Source organism: Engraulis encrasicolus, chromosome 14 (assembly GCF_034702125.1).
Source record: "Engraulis encrasicolus isolate BLACKSEA-1 chromosome 14, IST_EnEncr_1.0, whole genome shotgun sequence".
NCBI classification, from domain to species: domain Eukaryota; kingdom Metazoa; phylum Chordata; class Actinopteri; order Clupeiformes; family Engraulidae; genus Engraulis; species Engraulis encrasicolus.
In genome coordinates this window covers 24,966,600-24,979,099 of record NC_085870.1, presented here as the reverse complement: position 1 = coordinate 24,979,099, position 12,500 = coordinate 24,966,600, and the positions used below count along the sequence as shown (strand labels likewise).

Genomic DNA, 12,500 nt, shown 5'->3' with positions numbered 1-12,500 from the left:
ACCTTTGTCTATCACACAGTCTTATGATTCCTCTCTCTGTCTCTGACTCTCTCTCTCTCTCTCTCTCTCTCTCTCTCTCTCTCTCTCTCTTTCTCTCTCCCTCTCTCTCTCTCTTTCTTTCTCTCGCTCTCTCGTCAGATCCTCACACAATGGCAACTCCTTTTACACTGAAAGTTTTGTGTGTTTAAATATAGAAGAAGGGGGTAGATGTGGAGGCGGAGGAGGAGGAGGAGGAGGAGGAGGAGGAAGACGATGGTGATGAGGAAGAAGAAGAAGAAGAAGAAGAAGAAGAAGAAGAAGATGATGATGAGGAGGAGGAGGAAGATGAGGAGGAAGAACATGATGAGGAGGAGGAGGAGGAGGAGGAGGAGGAGGAGGAGGAGGTGAGGTACCACTTCATGCAACACCTTCAACAGTTTCACTAATGAGCAGATGGCTTGCTCTGAGAGACTAAGAGCCTAAAAAGGGGACACAGGTAATAAGGAAAGCAAGCCAACCATTGAACCATCGCCTTCAAATGGCCACTCACTCACAGCTTCCACACATCTACAGTATATTACACTGCATTCATAGCCAAAAGGCCATGAAGTGTAGACTTGATAATGACTACAGTTTTGTTTTTAAATCCCTTACTTAGATAGAAGATATAAGATATAGATATACTGTAAGTAGATAAAAGCATCGCTGCTAGAATACCTATACGCACTGTAGCCTACACTACGTGTATATCTTACTGAGCAGTGCACTATGGCAACTTAAAAAGCATTTCTCTTCTTCAGACGTTCAGGCAGCTAGTGCACCTTTGCCTTTGTAAGGCAGCTTAAGCCATGCATTACAACATCAAACACCTCGTTTGAGGCTCATTTTGAAAAGGGGGGAAATTTGCTATTAAGTTTTATGCGGCTGAAGCCTTTTTTTCTGTCTCATCATAATAGCAAGCAAAAGCTGCCCTGCTCTCCCCTTCCTCCCCTCACACACCCCAACCCTCCCTACACTCACTCCTTCAAGTAGCCTGGTGGTAGGATTAAAATCCTCATTTATGTAAGGCAGCGCTACAATTCGCATTATGCCCAGTTATGAATCTGTGCATCTGGCATATTTAATGTTCAGTAAAACAACCGCGGAACTGGGGTGCCGTGGCGATTCCGTCTACTCAGCAGCTCCTTTTCCGACAGCTTCATCACAGAGAAAAGTGTTCAAAAAAAGAAGAAGATTGGGAGAAAAATAGCTGAGAGGAAAGCTTGCACACACACACACAAAAACACACACATACACACACACAAACGTGCACATGGACACACACACACACACACACACGCACAAACACACGTGCACACGCACACACGCAAGAGCACACACACACACACGCATGCACATATGCATAATCTCACACATATGCACACACGCACGCACACAAACACAAGCCCACGCACACACACAACCAACCCCCCCTTGCACACACACACACACACACACACACACACACACACACACACACACACACACACACACACACACACACACACACACACACACACACACACACACACACACACACACACACACACACACACACACACACACCAATGTCAAAACTGCTGTATTACAGGCATGGTTGCTAATACTGGGCTGTGAAAAAAAAGGCAAATATAAATAGCGCGCCCGTCCGTCCGTCCGTCCATTTGTTCCTTCTGTTCAGTTCGCTCTTTTCATTTCCCTAGCGAGTGACTCACCCCGCCCACTCTCTCGAAATGATCCCCGTCTCGATCAAAGTCGACGAGCTGTCCGTTGAAGGCCCAGGAGAAGGCCACGTCCAGGACGGGGTCATGGGCGATCTGGCAGGGAAGCACGATGCTCTCGCCAACGATGATCTCCATGTTGCTCGGCCCCAGCGTGATCCTGGTGGGCTCTGTTCAAAACAGGCAGAGAAAACACACACGCAGACACATAGGCACGCACACACGCAAGCACGCACACACACACACACACACGCTGGTACCATGGCCAGAAATAGATACACACACTATACACACAGACCACACATGCAAGCGCGCCGTGCATTACACACACACACACACACACACACACACACACACACACACACACACACACACACACACACACACACACACACACACACACACACACACACACAATAACACACAGTGCTACCACACACACACACACACACACACACACACACACACACACACACACACACACACACACACACACACACACACACACACACACACACACACACACACAATAACACACAGTGCTACCACACACACACACACACAGTGCTACCACAGGCCACCTCTTGGCCACAGGCCACTTTGATATCCCACCACGCAGCACTGGAAAATACATACAAACTTAAACAGAAATAAAAACACAGATACACACACTCTATACACACGCACGCACGCACGCACGCGCGCGCACGCACAAGCACACACACACACACACACACACACACACACACACACACACACACACACACACACACACACACACACACACACACACACACACACACACACACACACACACACACACACACACACACACACACACACACACACACACACACACACACTCCTTCTCCTTTCCATCAACTTTTCTTAGGATGCAGAATCTGAGCCTGTTGTGTATTGTTGTAGTATACAAAATGATGCAGAACGAGGGCTGTGTTCTACAAATGGAGCAGAATGGAGTTATGTAAATCACATAACGCAAATGGAGGGGAAACTATTGTTGCCAAAGCACTAGAGCGGCCCTGTTGTACAGCAAAGTGCTTTGCAGCATGGGTGTGTACTGTACGCGAGTGAAAGGTCACCCTAATTAAATTAGGCTAGATTAGAAGGTTCAGCTGTCGGTGCATACCAAACAGCCAACCAACATAAACAGAGAGAAGCTATACGTGCTTAAGAGGGTTGCGTCTGCAGCATCCCACACATTGTGACCTCCACATAATAACCAATCCATTAGACCAAAGAGAACAGTCTGAACCAATAATTGTAAGATGGTGTGTTTGTTGGACTGGAAATGAAACAACTGTTGGAGGAACAGAGATTTGCAATTACACTATTATATCAAAGAAACTGGCTTTGAGTGGCAGAGACATTACAGACTATCATAACAAAAAAAAACACTGGATGTAAAAACTATGTATGCACAAGGAGAGTGGGCAAGAGTGGTTCTCTCCAAATGGCTCTAAGAGGCAGCGAGAAAAGCATGGGCTGCATTCAATCAAAGATGGTTGTTGATCCATTGCAAACAGGGATATCCAATTTTGTCTAAAACGTGTTTACAGATACGTGGCTTTGATATTTTTTGTCTAGACTAGAAGCTGCAACAAATGGGAGATAAAAGTAGAACGCACAAAAAAACCTCAAATCAAACACAGGCATGCGCGGTGGGATGAGACCTTTCGCTGGGAGCCTTGGCCGTGGTATTTACAGGTCTGTACTGTGACAAGCTAGCGCGCTAGTTGCCGCCGGCCCGCCGGCTGTGATCTTACCTGTAATTAGCAAGCGTCCCATCGCGCTTGCCGTCCCAAATTGATTTTTAGCGATGCAAGTGTAGCTTCCCCCGTCCCTCCTGGTCACATTGGCAATTTTCAGTGTACCGTTGGGAAGCAGCGCGATCCTTTGGGGGCGGTTGAGGGGAGAGGAAACCACAATCAATGAATGCGTTGCGCTGCGCCGCGTCGAACAGCCCTAGTAGCAGTAGCAGCAGCACTGAGCAGCAGGAGCAACACTTGAGTTTCTGGGAGCTAATGGCGTCTCGTGGGGGCTTTGGGAGCCCTAAGTAATGTTTTGTAGGATATTAGCATATCTTTCCCTTGTTTTAACCTTTCGGGAGTGAAACGGTATATTGACTGTACCGGCTGATGAATTGTTAATGAGGGGAAAATAGGGGACGTTGTAAGTGGATGTTGCGATACAAATGTGCCTACTGTAAGATTTGCATTTGCATTTTCCTTATTCCAGGCGGATATCACAGGCACCACCACCTTCACAATACAAGTACATGGCATTATCTTGTGGGTTTCATTTAGCTCATAGAAAGCTGAGCTAAGAAGTTAGATAATACAACAAAATCCTGTCTGTTAAAGGTGCACCGTGTAAGATGGCCAGAGTAGGTATTGCAACTATGCAACTCAATGAAACTGTGATGCCTATTGCCAAATTGGATCTTTTTATGAATATTTTCTGAATAATAAACCAACAAAAGATCGGCGTCTGCGCCTGCACTTAACAACCGTGTATTGCTTGGTGCGTGCACTCCCAAAAAGTAGTAATCACTCAAGATAATGGAAAAAATGAGGCGCACACAAGGCTTGTGTGAAAAAGTGTATTGCAGCCAAAATTAAGCAACAGAAGTCTAAGGTTAACTGGAGAAACAGGCGTTTCGGAGCTAGTCCATTAAGACATTGAGAATGGATTAGCTCCGAAACGTCTGTTTCTCCAATTAACCTTAGACTTCTGTTGTTAAATTTTGGCTTCAATACACTTTTTCACACAAGCCTTGTGTGCGCCTCCTTTTTCCATTATCTTTACTGAATAATAAACCAAAATCTACTAGTATGACCGAAGCACAGTAAGATTTGCAGCTAAACATGTTTATTTATGGAAATTCCAAATGCGAACCATGGAGAAGATGTTGTTAAAAGGCAGCATGGATTCTGGAAATTAACTACTAAAAATATTACACGGTGCACCTCGTTCCATGTCCTTAAGATATTCAAATGCACCCTTGCTGTTGTGTCATGATGACATGGTTGAGGAAAAAACAAGAGGAAAAACTTTTTTTTTGTCCGCCGACTCACCTTTCGCTCCTCTGCAAAATCTCGCTTCCTTTCTTCCAGACATTGAGGGCCTGGGGATAGGCCTGCGGCCTGCACTCCATAGTTACCTCGCTGCCTGAGCGGGCCTTCTGCAGAGCCTGCAGTGGGCTGTTGGTGAAGCTCGGCGGAGACGCTGCAGAAGACATCACAAGCGATCAGCATTGATTAGCAATGTACTGTACAGCCTGTACAGAGTGGGATGGATTGATTGAACAAGACACTATTGCTACTGCGTGTGTGTGTGCAGTGTGATTCTAAAGCCTTAGCCTGCTGATGAAAGAGGTGTTTACGCCCCTCTCAAAAAGAGCTGCAGGTGATTTTGCATTTCATCATTATTGTTGTTATTTTTCTCCTGCTCTCTCTCTCTCTCCCTCTCTCTCTCTGTCTGTCTCGCGCTCTCTCGCCCTCTCTCTCTCTGTCTCTCTCTCTCTGTCTCTCTCTCTCTCTCCCCCTACCTCATCAAAGCCAGCAGTCACACTCCATGGATCTTCATGGCTGTGTTGCGGTGTGTTGTGCGGTGCTCGACTTCAAGAGCGAGCCCTCATTATTTAAGATTGCCTTTACGGCCCCTTCCTGATGGGTTAGTTATGTAGATGCCCCGCGGAGCAGCTCAAGTAATCAATATGTCATTTACAGCAGACAGCCCTCTGATGCCACATTGTAATGCCTTTCTCAGGGATATTGAAATCAATACGATGGTGGGAGCGTTTCAAAGGCAAAAACAACTCAGAGTGAATTTCTCTCATAACATCATCCAAGCACAGTGTTTTACCCTTTTCTACATAGTTCTTTTTGTTTATTTTTAAAGAAAATAAAGAAATAAAGAACGACACATGGGGATGGTCTTCGGGGGGTCCATGTTGGACAGTTCTGTCATCTCATAAACAACGGGCAGGACAGTGATTGCACAAAATGGGGGCGAAAATAAGATGAAGAAGGATACGAATAAGAAGACAGAAGAGAAGTACAAAAGCAAAGTCGTCTTACCCAACACCATTAGCTCAGCGCTGGCATAAATAACACCGTGTTTGTTTTCGGCCACACACTGATACATGCCGGCGTCTGACAGGTTTAATGAGACGATGGAGAGCACCCCATTCTCGATGTGCACCCGGCCCTGCGGAGAGAGAACAGCAACATGAATCTGAGGCACACATGTGCTCCTGCCTGCTGACGGGCCTTATTACGCTAGCTAGCACACATGCAATCTCTCCTCACCTCACGGCAGACATAGGAGAGAGGGATAGATAGATGCAGATATAGAGAGAGACATAGATGGTAAGAGGAAGAGAGACAGTCAGAGGATGGGAGGGAACTACAGGTGAAGAGAGAGGGGGGGGGGGAGAAAGCAGGAAGAGAGACAAGGAGAAAGAAAAGGCTGTCAAGATTATGGTAGCACCAAGCGTTAGTATTACCTATAATTGGACATGTGTATGTATGTGCATAGTAGGAAATGTGTTAATGCCACACTAATGCCTCTTTTCCACTGCTGTTTTTCTGGTAGGCCTACAGCTCGACACAGCTCGACTCGGACGACACTTTTTGCTTTACTATTGAACTATGTCGTGCCTATTCAAAAAGAAGAAAGTGGGGGTCGAGTCCCACTGCGTGGAGCTGTAGGCCTACCAGAAAACCGGCAGTGGAAAAGAGGCATTAGAGAGTAGACTGGGGCCAAATGCACTCTACAAGATCCAAAGGAAAGAAGTTTACCGCACATAAAAAAACCCTTTTGCTCATTTATTCAGAGTGAACAACGCTCAGGATTCTAGAGTGTGCGGTAAAGTTCTTTGCTTTGAATTATTGAACATTCATGTGTTTACCCGCACTTAGAAGCTGCGCATGGATCCTTGAACTTTTACATTGTAGAAGATTTTTATTAAATTGAGTCAAAGTAAAGCGTTGAATTATGTGACATGTTTATGCTAGTTAAGTCGGGGAGCATTGGTGGTGGGTAGTGACTGGGTGAAGTTTGCTAGATGTTTGATATGCCTAATATCTAAATATATGCATGTGTGTACTATATAGTTAATTTGTTGTGCACTGTATATTAAAATATGTGTATATTTGCTGCTGCTAGATCCCTTTAATTTCCTCCACGATCAATAAAGTTACTCTCCTCTCCTATGATCTGCTCAAATTTGTGGCAGTGTTTGTAGTTTCTTTATATATATATATATATATATTTATATATGTATATTTATTTAGGATAGTATAGTGAAGATGGTGACAGGAAGCGAGTGGGGAGAGAGAGACGGGGAAGGGACCCGGGCCAGGAATCGAACTCGGGTCGGCCGCATAGTAGACGAGTGCCCTACCGTTAGGCCATGGTAGGGCAGTGTTTGTAGTTTCTGAATGCAGGACTGACATCTAAGGCAATGAGTGGTGGATGGAGTGGCGGATAAGTGATGGTGACTGCTGATGTGTGAGGTGGGTGGACAATGGTGGCGGCAGCGGCCGTTGGCGGCAGAGGAGAAAAATGACTGCTGGTTGGTGGTGAGTGAGCAGTACTGTAGGTGTGGGGGTTGGGGTAAATGATGGCTGCAGGGTGAAGCATGAGTTGAGGTGGGGTAGGTGGGAGTAAAGTGGTTGTGTTGGTTGGTTGGCTGGATGGTGGCGGTGGCGGTGGAGGTGGCTGGGGGTTGGTAGTGGTGGATGAAAAAAAAGAAAGAAAAAAAAACGCTGACCCGCAGCTCTTTCTGATGAACAGGAAAGTGGTGCTGACAATACCAGTGGCACACTCACTAATACGCTATTTACTTCCCGTGAGCGTCCAGTCGGAAAACTCACTGCGACAGGTTGGAATATTTTTCTGCTGAGGTCCTTACTAATAGGGCACGGAAGTTTAGCCCCAGCTCCCATCCCCCCCACCCCCTCACCCCAACCCACTGGCTCCTTGCCATGCAGACGAAGTGCGCCGTGCCACGACGCTGATCTTAAGTGGCAGTGAAAGAGGTCAATCTTGTCTGACGCATCTGCATCTTTGCTGTCAACAGGACGGACGCACGCACGCATGGGCGGGCGGACGAGTAGGCGGACGGGCAGGCTTTGTATTCAAATAGCGTATAATCCAGACATCGCTACATGCGCATCATCCACTGCTGATGCGACTGCAAATGCCCCGGTTGCCCCCAGTTTTTTTTTAGAGAGTTTGTTTGTGTAATACACAGCAATTATTTTTTTCCCGCTGCATCACAGGATTGATGGTGTGTACTATCTACCCCCCACCCCAAAAACCGTTAAGTTTGCAAGGTGTGTGAGTTTAAATCCCCCTGACAGTTTGCAGTTTGATTTATATTATACGTCTCACCAAGTTGAACTGATGATTTGAGATCCAAAAATATCTGAAAGTCATGGTCAATCAATACAAAGACAACCACAAGTTTCTGATCGGCTGTGTTGACTTAATATCAAGTTGTCATTATAACACCTACACTTCCAGGGCCAATACGAATAGAATTGACATTGAATATCATTAATGGCACTATGCGTTATGGCAACAGCAAACCTCAATAATGCGTCATTAATGAATCATGTAATTCCTATGACGGTTACACAGTACTATTATGTAGACCCCTTCAAAAAAGTGTCTTGAATAGGAATTTGACGTGAATTTGAACTCCTACCCTCTAGGAGACCTTTTAGAGTGCCCAGCGCTAATAAAAACATATTTACAAACTTCTTTGTCCCCAAAGAAATAAGGACTATAAATAATACTGGAATTTACACTTAATCCACCCACAGAGTCTTTGTATTGGCAATTCACATATTTATTTATTATTATACTGATCATATGTTTTTACTTCTCAGCTATTTTATTATTTTAAACACCCCCACTGATGTTAGGTTTATTTTTAACTTTGTGGTTTAATTTTCAATAACAACGCCTAGTTCTCCTCTTCTGCTTTGTGCAAAAGCAGTGTTTGAATGATTGACTTGTGTATTGTGAGATTAATGCGAAGTTGTTTAAATGTATGTGGTGAGACTGAAGACAAATTTCCACATTGTGAACAATAAAGTATTTGTATTGATATTTGTATTTGTATTCGTATTCGTATTTGTATTCGTATTTGTATTCGTATTCGTATTTGTATTCGTCTTTACCTCCGATGCCATCATCTCTCCGTTCTTCAACCAGCTGTAAGACGGCTTGGGTCTGCCGTTAGCTTTACACTCCCAGGCCAGGTTCTCCTCTATGGAAAGGGCTACGTCCTTCATCGTCTGGAGCCAGTGAGGCTTGGCTGCAAAAGCATTACGCACGCAATCATTGTTGCATCAACATTGCATCATCATTATCATGACATTGAACTGGGTAGACACTGCTACCCAAAGGGACTCGCTTGGTAAAGGATACAAATTGAGATACATACCGGTATATAGATGCAAACAAGACAAACAGAGATAGGCAAACTACTGTAGATGTTTACAAGGACACAACAACATGTTTGTTCACATGGACAAAATTAAAGCACATAACATAACAGAGAGGCTGACAACTAGCATAACTCAATTAAGGAGTCATTATTAAAAACTGAAAAAAACATCCTACTCAGCATCAATGAGCAAGCCTCGGTTGATCTTCTGAGCTTTAATGTTTCTGCTTCTGCCCCCCACCCCCCTCTCTCCTCTCTCCAACACACCAAATCTGCATCATCCCATTAGACTGAGGCCACACTCAGAACTTCCAAGGGTTCTTGAAATATATCCACACATAAAAACATAAAATATACCCTGTCTGCTGCTATTGCGAGTTTATATGGGATACACAAATCTTATTTCCAATCAGCCAGCCACAGAACTCCACAAAACACCACTCTCACTGCTTGCATGAATAAGGAAGACAAGCAATGCAAAATACGTAAACAAATCAAATTCAGGGAGGGATGTATTATTTTATTGTTTCCCACTACCTGTCCATCATCTGCTATTGCTCTGAGCTCTGACTGCAGAGATAATATCATCTTTTCATGATTTAATAATCTATCTCTATTTCATGCACAGTTTAACCCCTTAAGACACGGCATTATAAATTATCTGTTACCAGAATGGCAATGACCAAGTCGTCATGTATTACTAAAGGCCGCGTGCACTGTCATAGCAGTGTGGTACTATAGTAGTTAACTTTCATTGTCTATTACAGCGTGCCACAGGAGGTACGGCGCGCGTTAAGGGGCTACATACTAACCAAGCTGTAATCTCATCGAATCTGGGTCTCGTTATAACGGTATAACGGTGTGGTGCCTTAGCCCACTGAGGTATGGTGTATCCGACACACATAAGTGATGCATGCATGTGTACGATCCTGCTGTTACCATGAGGGTATACGCAGAGGTGTCAAAAGTAAAAGTAAAAATGTGTGGTGTGAGTACAAAACGAGCACATGATATTACATAACCGTTACACCAGCTTCTCCATTATGTCTAATGAGGCAGGTAGACTGTATTGTTAGTGAAATGCAGTAAAAACTCTAAAAAGACTAATTTCATCCAAACAGTCACGAGTCAGCTGATCGTAAGACAAGTACAAAGGTTTGCTAGTTACTCGGTTAAGTTATCTGTGTTGGAAGGAAACTGCGTTCCTTTGAAAAGAAGGAAGGTCCGCACACTGTTGCTGCTCCAGGTTTGTGACACAAACTCACATGCACCTGACGAAGACCAGACTGCATGGTCGAAACGTTGCGTTAATAAACCTGGAGCAGCAACAGTGTGCGGACCTTTCCTTCTTTTCATGTTTAATCGTGTTTAAGTCCGGCACCTGTTTAATCTGGATGTGCGCGCTCTCCAAAACGCAACTGCGTTCCTTTCTCATTATTGCACTTTTGTTTTTACTTTTGACCTGCTCTGTGGGGACTAGACCATGACACGGGAGTGGATTTTCACTCCCGTCCCATCCCGGTCCCCCCCAAAAAAAATCCCATCCCGTCCCATCCCGGACTGGAGTAAAAGAAACAAATCCCATCCCATCCACTCCTGAAACGAATGTCTCCCAATCCTGCCCACTCCCACTCAAAATCAACCCCAATCCCATTTCGTCAAAAAAACCGAGGCTTTTTTGGTTCGTTTTTAAAGAAAAAATAAGCAGCATTCCCGCTCAGGTTCATTTTTATTCCCGCTCCCGCCCGCTCCCATTCATCTTTATTCCCGCTCCTGCCCGTTCCCGGTCATCTTTAAAATTTTGACTCCCATCCCGTGGGAATCCCGCAGGACCCGCGGGACCCACGGGAATTCCTGAAAAATGTCATCCTCTAGTCCTTACCATGGAAAGACAGTCTCCCCCTCACAGCGTTCTTGCCTCTGCTGTTCTCCGCCACACACTCGTACATGCCGGCGTCCTCCTGCTGGAACCTTGGGATCTCCAGAATGGCGTTGGAGTTCCGCAGCTTGACTTTGCTGGGGAACGGATCACCTGTCGTCTTCCTCCAGCTGATCTCTGGCACTGGGCTGTTAAAAAGGCAAGTCAAGTCATGTCAGCTTTTATCATCACTTTCTTCGTATGCACAAGTCATACAAGGAAAATGAAATTACGTTTTCTCTCTACCATGCCAAGACATAGACATATACAGGACTGACATAAAGTGCAAGACAGGACAGGTAACAGTGATGAACTGGTAACAATAAGTCCACATCAGGAGATCAGCTGTAGCAGTGAGACAGCTCTTTTTGTATATACCGTACATTGTATGTCTGTCATTTTAATTTCTTTGCTTGTAAACATCTAGCCTGTCTATTTTGGACAATTATAGGGTTTTCACACCTGGTCCCCTTTAAGTGAACCAAACTCAGTCCTCTTTAAGTGGACCAAAAAGCGAACCGACAGGAAAAGGACTCAGTTCTGTTTTTGTTCATATTGTGAGTGTATTACAAAAAGAACTGGCTGATCTTTCTGGTCCTGGCAGGCTTTTATGGTGTGTCACTCTTCTCTTTTTATCAGCCCTCATAGTCACAAGTGTAACTTGTCAGAACTCATAAGCGAACCGAACTGAGACCAAGTCAACCAAGGTCTCAGTACGGTTCGCTTCCGAGGGGTCTGGGTACACTTTGGAGCATTCACATAGGCAGTACAAATGCTGAGTCACTACTCTCAGTTCGCTTAATCGACTGAAAGGGATCAGGTGAGAAAACGCTGTTAGCCTCTGTGCTATAATCTGGCACATTTATAAATGTACCTATGTAGGCTACATATGTATGTATGTATGTATGTATGTATGTATGTATGTATGTATGTATGTATGTAGGTAGGTATGTATGTATGTATGTATGTATGTATGTATGTATGTATGTATGTATGTGTTCATTAATGTGCAATGTCCTGGAAAATAAAAGTGTAGTAAAGTAAATAAAGTAAAGTAAGTAATAATGACATGTAATATTATAACATCACAATTAGTTATATACATATTCCAACATATTCCACCTTGTGCATTGATGCATTTGTTGATTTGGTTCCTACATATGTTCACCATTTCATTCATACATCCACTCATTATTTCTCTTGTTTTTTATTTTCCTTATAACGTGATTAAGCAGTGCATTGCTTTAATCATGGTCTAAATCACTCTTTTTGCTGCATTCAGCAGTTTTTTGTTGGCGTTATGTGTTTCATGGCGACTTCAATGAGAGAGCCATCTCCAGAGATGCCTGTGGCTGCT

At 44.4% G+C, this 12,500-nt stretch overlaps 1 protein-coding gene across 1 annotated transcript in view; it reads right to left on the bottom strand.

The window, feature by feature from the left end:
- cntn3b (contactin 3b) overlaps positions 1 to 12,500 on the bottom strand; it is a 107,479-nt gene that overhangs the window by 27,305 nt on the left and 67,674 nt on the right. Inside the window, exons 8-13 of the mRNA XM_063215280.1 lie at positions 11,108 to 11,292; positions 8,957 to 9,093; positions 5,843 to 5,972; positions 4,838 to 4,988; positions 3,527 to 3,654; positions 1,734 to 1,909 (exon numbers count right to left, since the gene is read on the bottom strand). Coding sequence (XP_063071350.1) covers positions 1,734 to 1,909; positions 3,527 to 3,654; positions 4,838 to 4,988; positions 5,843 to 5,972; positions 8,957 to 9,093; positions 11,108 to 11,292 — 907 coding nt within the window. The remainder of the gene's footprint in view (positions 1 to 1,733; positions 1,910 to 3,526; positions 3,655 to 4,837; positions 4,989 to 5,842; positions 5,973 to 8,956; positions 9,094 to 11,107; positions 11,293 to 12,500) is intronic.